This window comes from Pristis pectinata, chromosome 27, assembly GCF_009764475.1.
Source record: "Pristis pectinata isolate sPriPec2 chromosome 27, sPriPec2.1.pri, whole genome shotgun sequence".
NCBI classification, from domain to species: domain Eukaryota; kingdom Metazoa; phylum Chordata; class Chondrichthyes; order Rhinopristiformes; family Pristidae; genus Pristis; species Pristis pectinata.
This window is the reverse complement of record NC_067431.1, coordinates 31,037,620-31,050,332: the sequence shown is the minus strand read 5'-3', so window position 1 is coordinate 31,050,332 and position 12,713 is coordinate 31,037,620. Positions and strand designations below refer to the sequence as shown.

The window sequence follows — 12,713 nt, the reverse complement described above, 5'->3', positions numbered from 1 at the left end:
TGTATTTGAAAGACAAGGCATTTTATTTTTGACAGTTGTTGTGAATAATTACACTTCATATGAACCTCCTGCTGTTTAAAACAACACAAACATCCTCACTACTGAGAACAAAAAGAATTTTCAGTAGATATCACCACAGGACATCCAAACAAAATTACAGTCAATCAAACGTCGTCACTACTGTGACCAAATTGCGCACAACAGGATTTGATAAATAGCAAATGAAATAGATAATAAATTAATCAGTTTGGTGGGGATGATTATTAGTTGCTTTCATTACACGTCTTTGATCGATGCCCTGGAGGTCTTTTACATCAGCTGAAAGCAGCACATTTCCAACAATGAAGAATTCTCCGATAAGGGTGAGTAAAGATGGAAGGCTCAGCCGGACGTCTGGTATTGCCCAATGCACGTTCTCCATTTGACAGTAAAACTAATCTTGAAGGATGAAAAAAGTGGGACCTACACCTATCCCCATTCCCCCACTGAGGTCACTGACACAAAAATCTGTCCAAGGATTTCTAGTAACCAGGGGAATGGACCTCCTCAGTGATAGCCCATCAATACGTGCACAGATTGCCCCAGTATTGGAAAAAAAATGTTTTCCTGCATTGCATATAATATTAAATTGCAAGAAATAATGAGCATGCATTTATAAAACATTTATAGCATTTATTTATAAAATACCATTCATATCCTCAGGATCTGCCAGAGCGGCTTCAACCAGCACAGTTGGTTTATCTCTTCCCTGGTACTGTGCTATTTAACATCCATCATACTGTAGAAAGGATTGGATGAATGTGGGCAGAAGAGATGAAAACTAACAGAAATACCATGTCTGAGAGCCTGTCTAATTGCTTCAATTGAAGAAGCTTGGCTCTGATTAAATAAAGAGAGTATTTGTCTAATAATTAGCAGACGCTGGGTATCCTGCAGTCATCAGAGCCTTTCAGAGCTGTACAGGAATGAGTTAAGTCAGCTGGTTGAATGGTGGTGTAACAACAACCTTGCGCTCAATGTCAGCAAAACCAAGTAACTGATTGTGGACTTTAGGAAAGGGAAGTCGGGAGAACACGCACCAGTCCTCATTGAAGGGTTGGCAGTGAAAAGGTGAGCAGCTTCAAGTTCCTGGGCGTCAGCATTTCAGAGGATCTATGCTGGACCCTGCACATAGATACAACCATGAAGAAGTCATGTCAGTGTCTCTCATTTATTAGAAGTCTAAGAATAATTGGCATGTCTTTGAGGACTCTGACAAACTTCTACAAATGTACAGTGGAAAGCATTCTGACAGTTTGCATCACGGCCTGGGGTGGGAGCTCCAGTGCACAGGAACACAAGAGGCTACAGAGAATGGTGGACTCAGCCAGCTCCATCATGGGTAAAGCTCTCCGCACCATTGAGGACATCTACAAGAGGAGGTGTCTCAGGAAGGTAACATCCGTCATTAAGGAATCCCACCATCCAGGCCATGCCCTCTTCTCAATGCTGCCATCAGGCAGGAGATACAGGAGCCTGAAGATCCACACCTCAAGGTTCAACAGCAGCTTCTTCCCCACTACCATCAGTTTCTTGAACCAACCTGAAAAATCCTAACACTACCTCAGACTATATTTTTATTTCTCTCAACTTGGGAGAAAATGTCATTATGTTTATTTTAGTTTATTTTGTCATGTAAGTTATGTACGTTATGTTAATATAAGTCTTTGTTAACTTATGTTTCTCATGTCTGTAACGTACTGTACTGCTGCTGCAAAAAGCTAACAGTCATGGCACTTATATCCTGGGTATGTATACCTATGACAATAAAAAACTTGAAAAACTTGACTATTTCTAGGGAATTGAACTCAAAGATGGGGAGATCATGCTTCAGTTATATGGGGCATTGGTGAGACCACATCTGGAGTACTGTGTACAGTGTTGGTATCATTATTTATAGAAGGACGTGAATGCACTGGAAGCCGTTCAGAGAAGGTTTGCTCACTTAATACCTGGAATGGTGGGTTGTCTAGTGAGGAAAGGTTGGATAGACCAGGCTTGTATCCACTGGAGTTTCGAAGAGTGAAGGGAGCTTTGACTGAGGGTGGGTTGGTGAGGATGTTTCCTCTTGTAGGAAAACACAGAACTAAGGGTTACTGTTTAAAAATAAATTTGTCACCCATTTAAGACATGATTTTTTTTCTCTCAGAGGGTGGAGCATCTTTGGAACTCTTCCTCAACGTACAGTGGAAACAGACTCAATGATTTTAAGGCACAGATAAATAAATGCTTGATTTGCAAGGAAATGAAAGTTACTGCAGGTGGATGGGAATGCGAGTTGTAGTTATGATCAGTTCAGCAATGACACTATTAAACGGCAGAGCAAGCTTCAGGGACAGATTGGTCTACTCCTGCTCCTAAGCTGTATGTTCATTTGTAGGATAAAGCAGGCAACTTGAGGCACTCCATCTATGCTTTCACTGGAACCTGGAAATCTACATTACAATACTTGGTTACTGAAGCTGGCCAGTATTGCGCCACCATATGCTTGCTACAACAAAGTTACATACAAAGAAGATACCCATATGAATGGCAACCACAGAGATTCAGTGAATTTCCAGGCACTCTACTTGGTTCTCTGGAAAGTTTTGATGCTCTGTGCCACATTGAAAGTCTCTAATTCCCTGGTCTCAACCTGTTCATCTTCGCCATGGACGTGTAATCCCTCTGCATCTCCATCTGGAGGGTCTGGGGCCTTCTGCTTCTTTCTTGAATACAGGCCCAACTAGTTCCTCTCTAAAAACATACTGACTGAACTAGTCCTCATAGAACTTCTCTGTTAACCTAACTCACCTTCTCCAGGTCAAAGATGTAGCTATGGGGATTCACTTGGGCACTCTGTCTTTTTTGCGGGATACATGGAACGGTCTTTGCTTCAGTCCTAGTGGGGGCCCCTCCCTCAACTTGTTTTCTGGTACATTGAAAATTGTATTGGAGCTGCTTCGCTCAGGTAGAACTCAAACATTTCATCACTTTTACTACCAACTTCCACCCCACTCTGACCTTCATATGGTCAACCTCTGACTCTTCCCTTCCCTTCCTGGATCTCTCTGTCTCCATCTCAGGAGACAGGCTAGCCACACACATCTGTTACAATCCCATAGACTCTCAGAGTTACCTTGACCATACTTCCTTGCACCCTGCCTCCTGGAGGAATTCATTCCATTCTCCCAGTTGCTCCAGTGATGAGTCATTCCACACAGTTGCCTCTGAAATGTCTTGTCATCCCGAACCATGGCTTCTTCTCTAGCATAATGGCCAGAGCCTTTGACCACATCTCATTCATTTTCTGCACCTCTACTTTCATTCAATGGATCATCCTTTGCAATTTCTCCCAACCCCAACAAGATTCCACCACCAGACACACATTTCCCTCAACTTTCAACATTTCGAAGGGATTGCTCTATATGTGACTCTCTGCTCTGCTCTTCTGAACCCATCAACCACTCCCCATCTTATGGCACTTTCATCTCTTTCCTTCTCACCATCTAAAGACCTACATCGTCTTTCCAAGTGAAGCAGTGATTCATTTGTGCTCCTTCCAATGTAGTGAATTGCATTCAGTGTTCACAACGTGGCCTCCTCTTGTACTGGAGAAACCAAACACAGACTGGGTGATTGTTTGTGGAGCATCTTGTGTTCAGTCTGCAGGAGTGACCCTGAGCTTCCCGTTGCCTGCCACTTTAATTCCCCATCCCACTCCTACACTGAACAACACCTCATCTTCTGTCTGGATGCAGTCTTCCACACTCAATATCAAATTCTCCAACTTTATGTTACTCATTCTTTCTTTCTGTCTGTATCAGAGCTGGATATTTCTGCCTGTCATCAATTTGGCTCAATTTTTCTTTCTCTACTAGTACAGTCTGGCCTGCTGGGCATGACCCACTGTCTTGTTAACAGCAACACATTACACAGACGAAGAAGCATACTGTGCTTCTAACTGCTGCTCTAACTCATTTGGTATCACCCCATCAGAGATATTCCCCTTGTTTTCCCCATCTCTTCTCCACCTTCCCTACTACTGAAACTAATGTGTTTTCTCTTTCCGAGTTCTGACACAGGGCCTCAGACCTGAAACGTTAATAACTGTTGCTCTTCCCAAGATGCTGTCTGACCTGCTGAGTGTTTTCAACATTTTCTGTCTTTAGTTCTCCAAACTATATTATCTTAATATAATTAAGAATTATATATTTTTAATAGGCTGAGAACCACTTTGGGACATCCAGAAATTACGATGGGTGCTATATAATACTAGTCTTACTTTGCTTTACAGGTTAATACAACACAAAAATTAACTTACTTCAGTTTACAGGATCATAGGTAAATGAAGAATCTGAATGAAAACTCATTCCTCCACAAAGGCATCCAGTTATTTCTTAAACAGTTCTGAGGGTTTTTCTCCAAACACCTTCTTACACTTTCTTGCAATCCTGCAATCTACAAGACCTATTCCATAATCTGCAGACTTTTGGAAGATGGCAACCGATACATCCACTATTTTCATGGCTACCTTTTTAATATTCTTGGATGCATATTTTCAGGACTTGGGGATTTATCAGCTCTCGGTCACATTAATTTCTTCAACATTTTTATTAACACACATGGTTTGCTTCAGGTAAGTTATCCGTATCTCTTCTGTGAAGGATTCAGTGGGATATAGATCAGTTGGAGTTTGCTCTTGCAGAAAGGAATTTATTCTTGCAGTCCCTGCATTCAATCCAGTACTGAACGTGCTTAAAAAAAAGTCTTTTTTTTGGTAATACACTTGTGAAGTCTCTTTAGGAACTTTCATGAAGTTAAAAATGCTAATGTAAATGCAGATTATTGCTGTTAAATTTCTGAAAGGTGATATATGAATGCATCATTGTTGATGTTTGGAAGAATGTTAAATGAATACATTTTTGTCATGAGAGCACTATACAAATTCAAATTTATATACAGTCACAGTCATACAACTAATTGGAACATCATTTAGGCCACAGCATATGTGCAGTTTTGGTTGCCACACTAAAGGAAGGAAATGATTGCATCAGGAGAGGATGGAGGGGACATTCACCGTTTAACTGGGTTGGTGTGTTTCAGCTCGGAGGAGAAATCGGATAGGGTGAGTTTGTTCTCCTTGGAGGGGAGAAGTCCAAGGAGCGTCCTAGTTCCTGGTTGAGGTACACAGAAGGACTCGTTGCACCAAAGGGCCTGTTTCCGTGCTGTATCTCTCTCTAATTCTAATTGTCCCATTGCTGTGGTGTCTATAACTGGAGGACTTGGACTTAAGGTAAGGAGTATGAGATATGAGATGGGGGGGGGGGGGGGGGGGGTTAGTTGATGAAGGCTGCAAACAGCCAGGCTCAGTCTCAGGCTTGAATCGCCAGGTTGTAGACCACCAGGCAAGCACTGTTGGTACAGATTGGTACTTGGTAACTAGCACAGATGTGGTGGGCCCAAGGGGCCCCTCCCCTGCTCTATAACTCCACCAGCCTCTGTCAGGGGAGTTAATGGGCACCTGGGAGCACAGGGGGGCAGGGAGAGGGCAACGGGACCAATTGCTGTGCTGGGAGCCAGTACAGACCCAACGGGCCGAATTACCGCCTTCTGTGCGATGAGTAGACCAACACACATCGTTGGTGGGAGAGGCGCCCTGTACCAGGGTTGTTGTTGGCAGAGGCGCCACACGAGTCCAGGCTGTGCCTCAGAGGCCGGGCTCTGCGCATGCGCGCCGGCGAGGGCGCGGAAGCCCGGCGCCCCGCCCGTCGCCATGGAGACCGGCACGCCGGCCCTGCGGCTCGCGCTGCCCGCGCGCGGCGGAGATTCGTTCCGCTTTGTGTCCTGGGGGCCCGCCCGCCCGCCGAGCCCGCCCAGCCCGCCCGCCGCCGCGGCCGGGTGAGTGGGTCCTGGTCGGGGAAAGCTGGCCTCAGGCCCGGGGAGGGAGCGGGGTCCCGGGTCCCGGGTCCCGTGGGGGGGGGAGGGGAGCGGAGCGGAGCGGGGTCCCGTGGGGGGGAGGGGAGCGGGGTCCCGGGTCCCGGGTCCCGGGTCCCGGGGGGGGGGGAGCGGGGTCCCGGGTCCCGGGGGGGGGAAGCGGGGTCCCGGGTCCCGGGGGGGGGGAAGCGGGGGTCCCGGGTCCCGGGGGGGGGGAAGCGGGGTCCCGGGTCCCGGGGGGGGGGAAGCGGGGTCCCGGGGGGGGGGGGAAGCGGGGTCCCGGGGGGGGGAAGCGGGGTCCCGGGTCCCGGGGGGGGGGAGCGGGGTCCCGGGGGGGGGGGGGAAGCGGGGTCCCGGGTCCCGGGGGGGGAGCGGGGTCCCGGGGGCTGGTGGGGGGAGCGGGGAGCCGGGGGGAGGGGGCGGGGGGAGCCGGGGGCTGGGGGCTGGGGGCTGGTGGGGGGGGCCGGGGGCCGGGCTTTCGGGGTGTCCTGAAATGCATTTGAGGTGAGCTGCTTATTATAAATGCGTCTATTTTCTTTGTTGCAACGCACCGTCCTGCACCGCTGACCGCTTCATTGCAAAGTTGGGTCTTGTAGAATCAGCAAGTGACACTTTTGGCCACTTTTATCCTCAGACTTGCCGTTAAGTAAATAGTGGGTCATCCATTTAGTAGATCCACGTTGTTTTTGGAAAGAACGCGTTTCTTTTAATCCTGCCGCCCAGTGTAACTGTCGATTAACACTCCAATCCTGGACAGTTGTCAAGTTTTCGCTTCCATATGATTCTCTATGTTGATTTGCGCCCGGATAGAACGGCTGTGATTTGCATTCATATGGTGCCATGGTTGAAGTAAAACGATTTAAGGTACTGCACGGGTGTATATGAAAGTTGACACCGAACCAAATATTTGGATGAGTGACCTAAGAAGCAGGTTTTAAGCAGTGTCAGTGAAGGACAATGGAGAGATGGGGACCAGAGAGATTTAGTGGGAGAATTCTAGAAGTTACAGCCTGGATGGCTGTGGGCACAGTGGTCAGGAGTAGGTGAAGAAATCACACATGTAGGAAGCAGATGTTGGAAAACAATGTTTATTATCACTGAGATATGATGTGAAATGTTGTCTTGTGGCAGCAGTACAATGCAAGACATAAAATTACTATAAATTACAAAAACAAATAGTGCAAATAAAAGGATTAATGAGGTAGTGTTCATGGACTGTTCAGAAATCTGATGACGGAGGGGAAGAAGCTGTTTCTGAATCATTGAGTGTGGGTCTGTAGGCTCCTGTACCTCTACATTGGTGAAACCAAACGCAGACTAGGTGATAGTTTCGCAGAACACCTGCGCTCTGTCCGTAACCGCGATCTGCACCTCCCCGTTGCCAGTCACTTCAGCTCCCCCTCCCACACTGTCACTTCCCCCAAACCAGGCTTTTTCTCTTCCCTTTCCCAACCTCTTTTTTTCTACCTTTTTTCCTCTCTCCTCACCTTTGACCCATCCCCTGGTGGATCTGCTCTCCCCTCCTCCCCTACATCTGCCTATCACTATCTCTTGCCTACATCTATCTATCACCACCTTGTGTCCACCCCGCCTCCCCTCTTTTGCCCACCTATCACTCCCGTATATTGGGCTTCCGCTTTTCCTATCCTCGGTCCTGAAGAGGGGTCCTGACCCAAAATGTTGACAGCCTGCTTTTCTCCATGGACGCTGCCTGGCCTGCTGAGTTCCTGCAGCATCATCGTGTTTTTCATCTAGATTCCAGCACCTGCAGTCCTTTGTTCCTCTGTCCCAACTGTTGTACTCCATGCCTCAGGTTGATGAAGGCAAGCATATCACATGCTTTCATCGCCACCCTGCCTACCTGCGTTGCCACTTTCAGAGAATTTTGTATTTGTACCCCAAGGCGCCTCTGTTCTTCAGCACTCCCCAGGCCCTTGTCATTTGCTGACTCTGTCCTGCCCTGGTTTAACTACCCAAAATGCATCACTTTGCACTTGTCTGAGTTAAATTCCATCTGCCATTCCTTGGCCCACTTTCCCAGTTGACCTAGACCCTGTTGTAACCTTGGACAACCTTTTTCACTGTCACTATACCACCAATTTTGGTGTCATCTGCAAACTTACCACTTGCATTCTCAACCAAATCATTAAAATACATGACAAACAACAGAGGACCAGCACTGATCCCTGTGACACACCACCGGTCACAGGCCTCCAATCTACAAAACTGTCCTCCACTACCACCCTCTGACTCCTAGCACCGAGCCAATTTTGTTTCCAGTTGGCTAGCTCACCCTGGACCCATGTGTTATAATCTTCTGGACCAGTCTAACATGTGGAACCTTGTCAAAGGTCTTGCTAAAGTCCATGTAAACAACTACTACCTCCCTGCCCTCATCAATCCTCTTGGTCACCTCTTCAAAAAAAACTCAATCAAATTTGTGAAACATGATTTCTCACACACAAAGCTATGCTGACTGTCCCTAACAGTCTTTACCTTTCAAATGCAAATAATCTTGTCTCTCAGAATCACCTCCAGTAACTTTCCCACCATTGATGTAAGGTTCATGGACCTATAATTCCCTGGCTTTTCCCTGCTGCCCTTCTTAAATAAAGGGACAGCATTAACTTTTGATGGATCTGAAGCTCAGCTTGGGAACTGATTGGATGTCAATTTCATGAACAGCCATGCTCAATCTTAGTCAGGGAGTTGATGGAATCATTATGAAGGGAATGGGGTTTGTTATCCAAATCCAAAATGGGGTCCAAAAGTACTAGATTTGATCTTCCCATTGTTTAAATGGAGAAAGTTGTGATGCATCCAGGACCTGGTGCCATATGAGCAGACTGAAGCAGTTAAGTGGTTGAGAATGGTATTTGCATTGTCAATTTCCATTCTAGCTTTGAAGTATGATACTATAATACTGTAATCTATAACAATAACCAAACAGAATTTATATAGTGAAAACAAGATGGTCTTAATTCTTTAATGTTAGAAATGTACAGTGCATTAATTATGAAGTTTGAGTTTCTTAAGTATTTTTCACCTCAATTTAGTGTTGCAAGTACTTTGGGAAACCTGTTCCATCAGAATTCTGCAGATCTGACCTTTGGCACCACAAATTACTGAATTATGTGCACACCTGAAAAGTTCTCTGTAAGTAATAAACTATATCAATAACAAAGTATTTAAATTCAGATATGCAGTACAGAAAGTGTATCAACTATATGCAGCATTGTAGCAACCTGTCTCTGTAAATAGCAGATTGCTTCACCTCTGGGATGGCATCTTCCTAACGGTGTGCATGATTGTCACTATTATGCATCAATCATCTTTTCCTAACTTCAGCTAAGCTTTAATGCGTTACAGTATTTATATATCCTGCTTTTTCTGGCTTCTGCTTTGTTATTACTTCAAACACCTAGACTCTACTTCTATACTGAGCCATTGAGTGTTGAGTGTTTACAATACTTTCTGCTTTTATTGTCAGTTTCAGTGTTTCATTCTCTCAGTTGTCAGCATGTAGTCCGGCAGGTTGGTTTCTGCAGACAACTTTTAAAGGGACATGTCGAAATATATGCAGCCCTCTTCCATGAAGAAGAGTGATGGATGCTACATTGATGTGAGATGGGATGGAAGATTATTCCATGGGGTTAGTGAGACCTGGATGAGCTGTTGAAGAACAGTGTCCACAGAAGTCCTGTTCCTTGTTCAAGGGGACAATAGAGGCACTTCTGGGCAACAGCCAGATAGTCCTAGCAGATGGTTGCCAGGGAGGTCTATAAAATTGTAAGTGTAGTATATGAACACCTGCACTTTGAACTTTGGAGAAATCTGCAATGCAGGCAAATGCTCATGCCAACTCTGCCTGCTTCAGTTAGCCAAAAGAGAAATTGATAAAGTCTTCTCTGTTTGAGTACAGAGAATGGGAAACCTCCTTAAAACAGCAGTGAGCAGCAAACTGTGGCAGAGATCAGTAGTAACAGCTCAGAATGATGCTGAGACTAGAAAGATGACCTATTAAGGACGTGAGGTCACGGAAAGCAGAGCTCTCAGTGACAAATAATGTAGTTTGACTGTTGGCCTTTTGAATAGCATGGCTTTAGGGGAAACTGGGTTAGTAAAAGGTAAATAAGAGCTTTAATTTTTCAGACCACTGAGGTTGAACATCATACTGTAGCTGAATTTTGTGTGTTGAGCTAGAATTGTTGTCATCTGGGGGAATTTTACATGGGGAGGGGTGGCTGGGGGAAGAGAAATGATAGGGGAGAATGAAAGTTCTGTCAAAGTGAGAAGATGAATTTCCTAATGGATGTTCTACTTCAGGTTAAGCCTGTTGTTATTCTTTTTCTGCAGCCAGGACTTTTTTGAAGTTGTGTGAATGAATTTCTAGCTCTTGTCTAAAATACCATAAAGTACAATTAGTCTCTTTCAAAGGTGTCATTCCATATAATTTGATCAAAAACGATGTGCTTTCAATTATCTTTTTGTAATTTTGTATACTAAGAATAAGGTCTTGGCATGCTGGTAATCTGCGATATTTCAGTGCCTTGTTTAGGTTTGTCTATCTAAACGTGATATATTAGCTAGCCTTTGCTAGTGAGTTGCTTCAGGAAGACTAATTAACTACATTTGACCAAACCAGAGTATGTATATGCAAAGGTTACTTCTTTAGCCTCAGAATTTCCTATGTGACACTGATGCAAAATGTGGAATGTCCTTTGTGAGGTGATTTCAGTTAAATGTCAAAGGGTATAATTGAGTTTGGTGATGGAATTCAAGGTAAAGACTTGAGACCAAATAAGAAGAGCCATAAGCAGGAAGAAATTAAGAGCCAAGGCCGGTTGAAGGGTTACTGAGCTCAGTGTTCCAGCAATAAGTGGTGCAACATTTACCTTTTCTAATTTTTTTTAATGATTTGGGTTCTGATACACAATAAAAGCAATTCATGGCTATTATGTTAGGAGGTGTTTTTGGAGATGTTTTAGATCTTAAGGAATAGCTTGGAAACTACATGGGCAAGCAGTCAGGGTACAACCTAATGGTCTGGTCAATGGCAAATGAGATGTTATATCAGGAGGCACATGGAATATAATGTTAAACCATTTTTGATTCCTATCTTTGGTGGAAAGACAATAGCAGCAGTAAAAGTAAATCTTCCTTTGTTCACCTTGAATTCAATAGACTTTCTCCAGACATCAGGGGATGTCACTGTTCAATAGGCTGTAAACATGATATTTGAATTTGAGTGCAGATGTAAACTTTGTATGCATGCAGTAGTTTTTGCTACTTGACTCCTAAATGCAACTTGAGTTTCAGAGGGCAGCATTCAGAATAACACCATACCATTAAGATAATGTTTTGCACTTGTCTAGTTTTCAATCTGGACCATCCTGTACAGAAACTTAGGAATAAAGATTTGCAATAGATGTGTTGAATTTTGATTGCAAGGGAGAGATACGGTGAAGCGGGGAAGAAAGGAATTGCCTTGCAGAAAATAGGCTCTGTGTTTGGGCAGCAGATTGCATCAGCTTGAGTTGATAGCACTGAAAATCAGCTGTTTGAAAATGTAATATTCAGATTACAATAAGAAAGTATGGATGCTGGAAATCTGGAATAAAAACAGAAACGGGGTTTAAAAAACAAATTGCAGGAATAACTCAGCAGGTTAAGTTGTAGATTGATGACCTTTGAATAGAACTGGAAAAACAATAAGGTACAATAAGTTTTCAGATGCGGGGAACAGGGAGAGGGAAGGAAGGATGAGAGGCATGGTGTGTGATGGGGTGGAAGTAGAAAACATTAAATGACAAATGGGATAATGGTGGAAATTAAGTGGATGGAAAGGAATAGTAGAATCATTACTAGAAATTGTTGAATTCTGTAGAGTTGAAAGGCTGCAATGTGCCTCATTGACAAAAAGATGTTACTTGACTTTACAGAGGAAGAGGACAAGGGGATTGACTGAGAAGGATGGGGAATTATAAATAAAAACACAAAATATTGGAAACACTCAGCAGGTCAAACAGCATCTGTAGAGAGAGAGTCATTAACATTTTGGGTTGATGACCTTTCTTGTTCTAGATTAACATCATCTGGAGTATTTTGATTTTCAATTAGAGATGGAAACTTAAATTGACAGCTTACCAGGGATGAACGAAGGTTTCCCCTAAACCAATCACCCAATCCCTGCGCGGTCTATGCAGTGCATAAACAACTATCTTCAGCAGCAAGTGTGGAATACTAAATTAAAGAAGTACTAGCAAGTCACTGTTTTACATGCAAAAAATTCTTGGGCAAATAGGGCAATGGGAAAGGAGGAGGTAAAAGAGCAGGTGCAGTAGGAAGGGGAGGATTGTTGAAAAGAGTTTGGGGAATGTTCTTGGGAATGTTGGACACAGACACAAGGGGAAGGTGCACGATGGTAGGATCACCCTGGAGACGTGACAGAGGATGATCCACTGAGATTGGAAGATGAAGGCAAAGGAAACCCAGCTGTGATTCTGAGAGGGGGGAAGTTGAGAGGGTATAGTATGGGACATGGTTGGGGGCCTTTGATACTGATGGATTATCAGGATGACTGAGTAAAAATTTTGGTATTTATAATACTTCAGAATTGATTTCACACTGGCGTCTGGAATAATGGGAACAAAGTTAGCGCTATTTAGAAGAATGTCAATCATCTGAAGTGTCAGTGTATCCTCATAGTTCATGCACAGCAACTGAGCAGAGGCAACGTAAACATGGTGCTGTGTGTT

At 44.4% G+C, this 12,713-nt stretch overlaps 1 protein-coding gene across 3 annotated transcripts in view; it reads left to right on the top strand.

Moving 5' to 3' along the window:
- Positions 1-5,119: 5,119 nt before the first annotated feature.
- Positions 5,120-12,713, top strand: part of LOC127583741 (dixin-like) — a 115,005-nt gene continuing 107,411 nt past the window's right edge. For 2 of the 3 annotated variants that reach the window (XM_052040034.1, XM_052040036.1), the window contains exons 1-2: positions 5,120-5,314; positions 9,012-9,111. In XM_052040034.1, the coding sequence (XP_051895994.1) occupies positions 9,088-9,111 (24 nt within the window). In that variant the 5' untranslated portion in view covers positions 5,120-5,314; positions 9,012-9,087. Of the gene's footprint in view, positions 5,315-5,779; positions 5,920-9,011; positions 9,112-12,713 lie in introns of those variants that run through there. The other variant, XM_052040035.1, reaches the window with a different exon arrangement.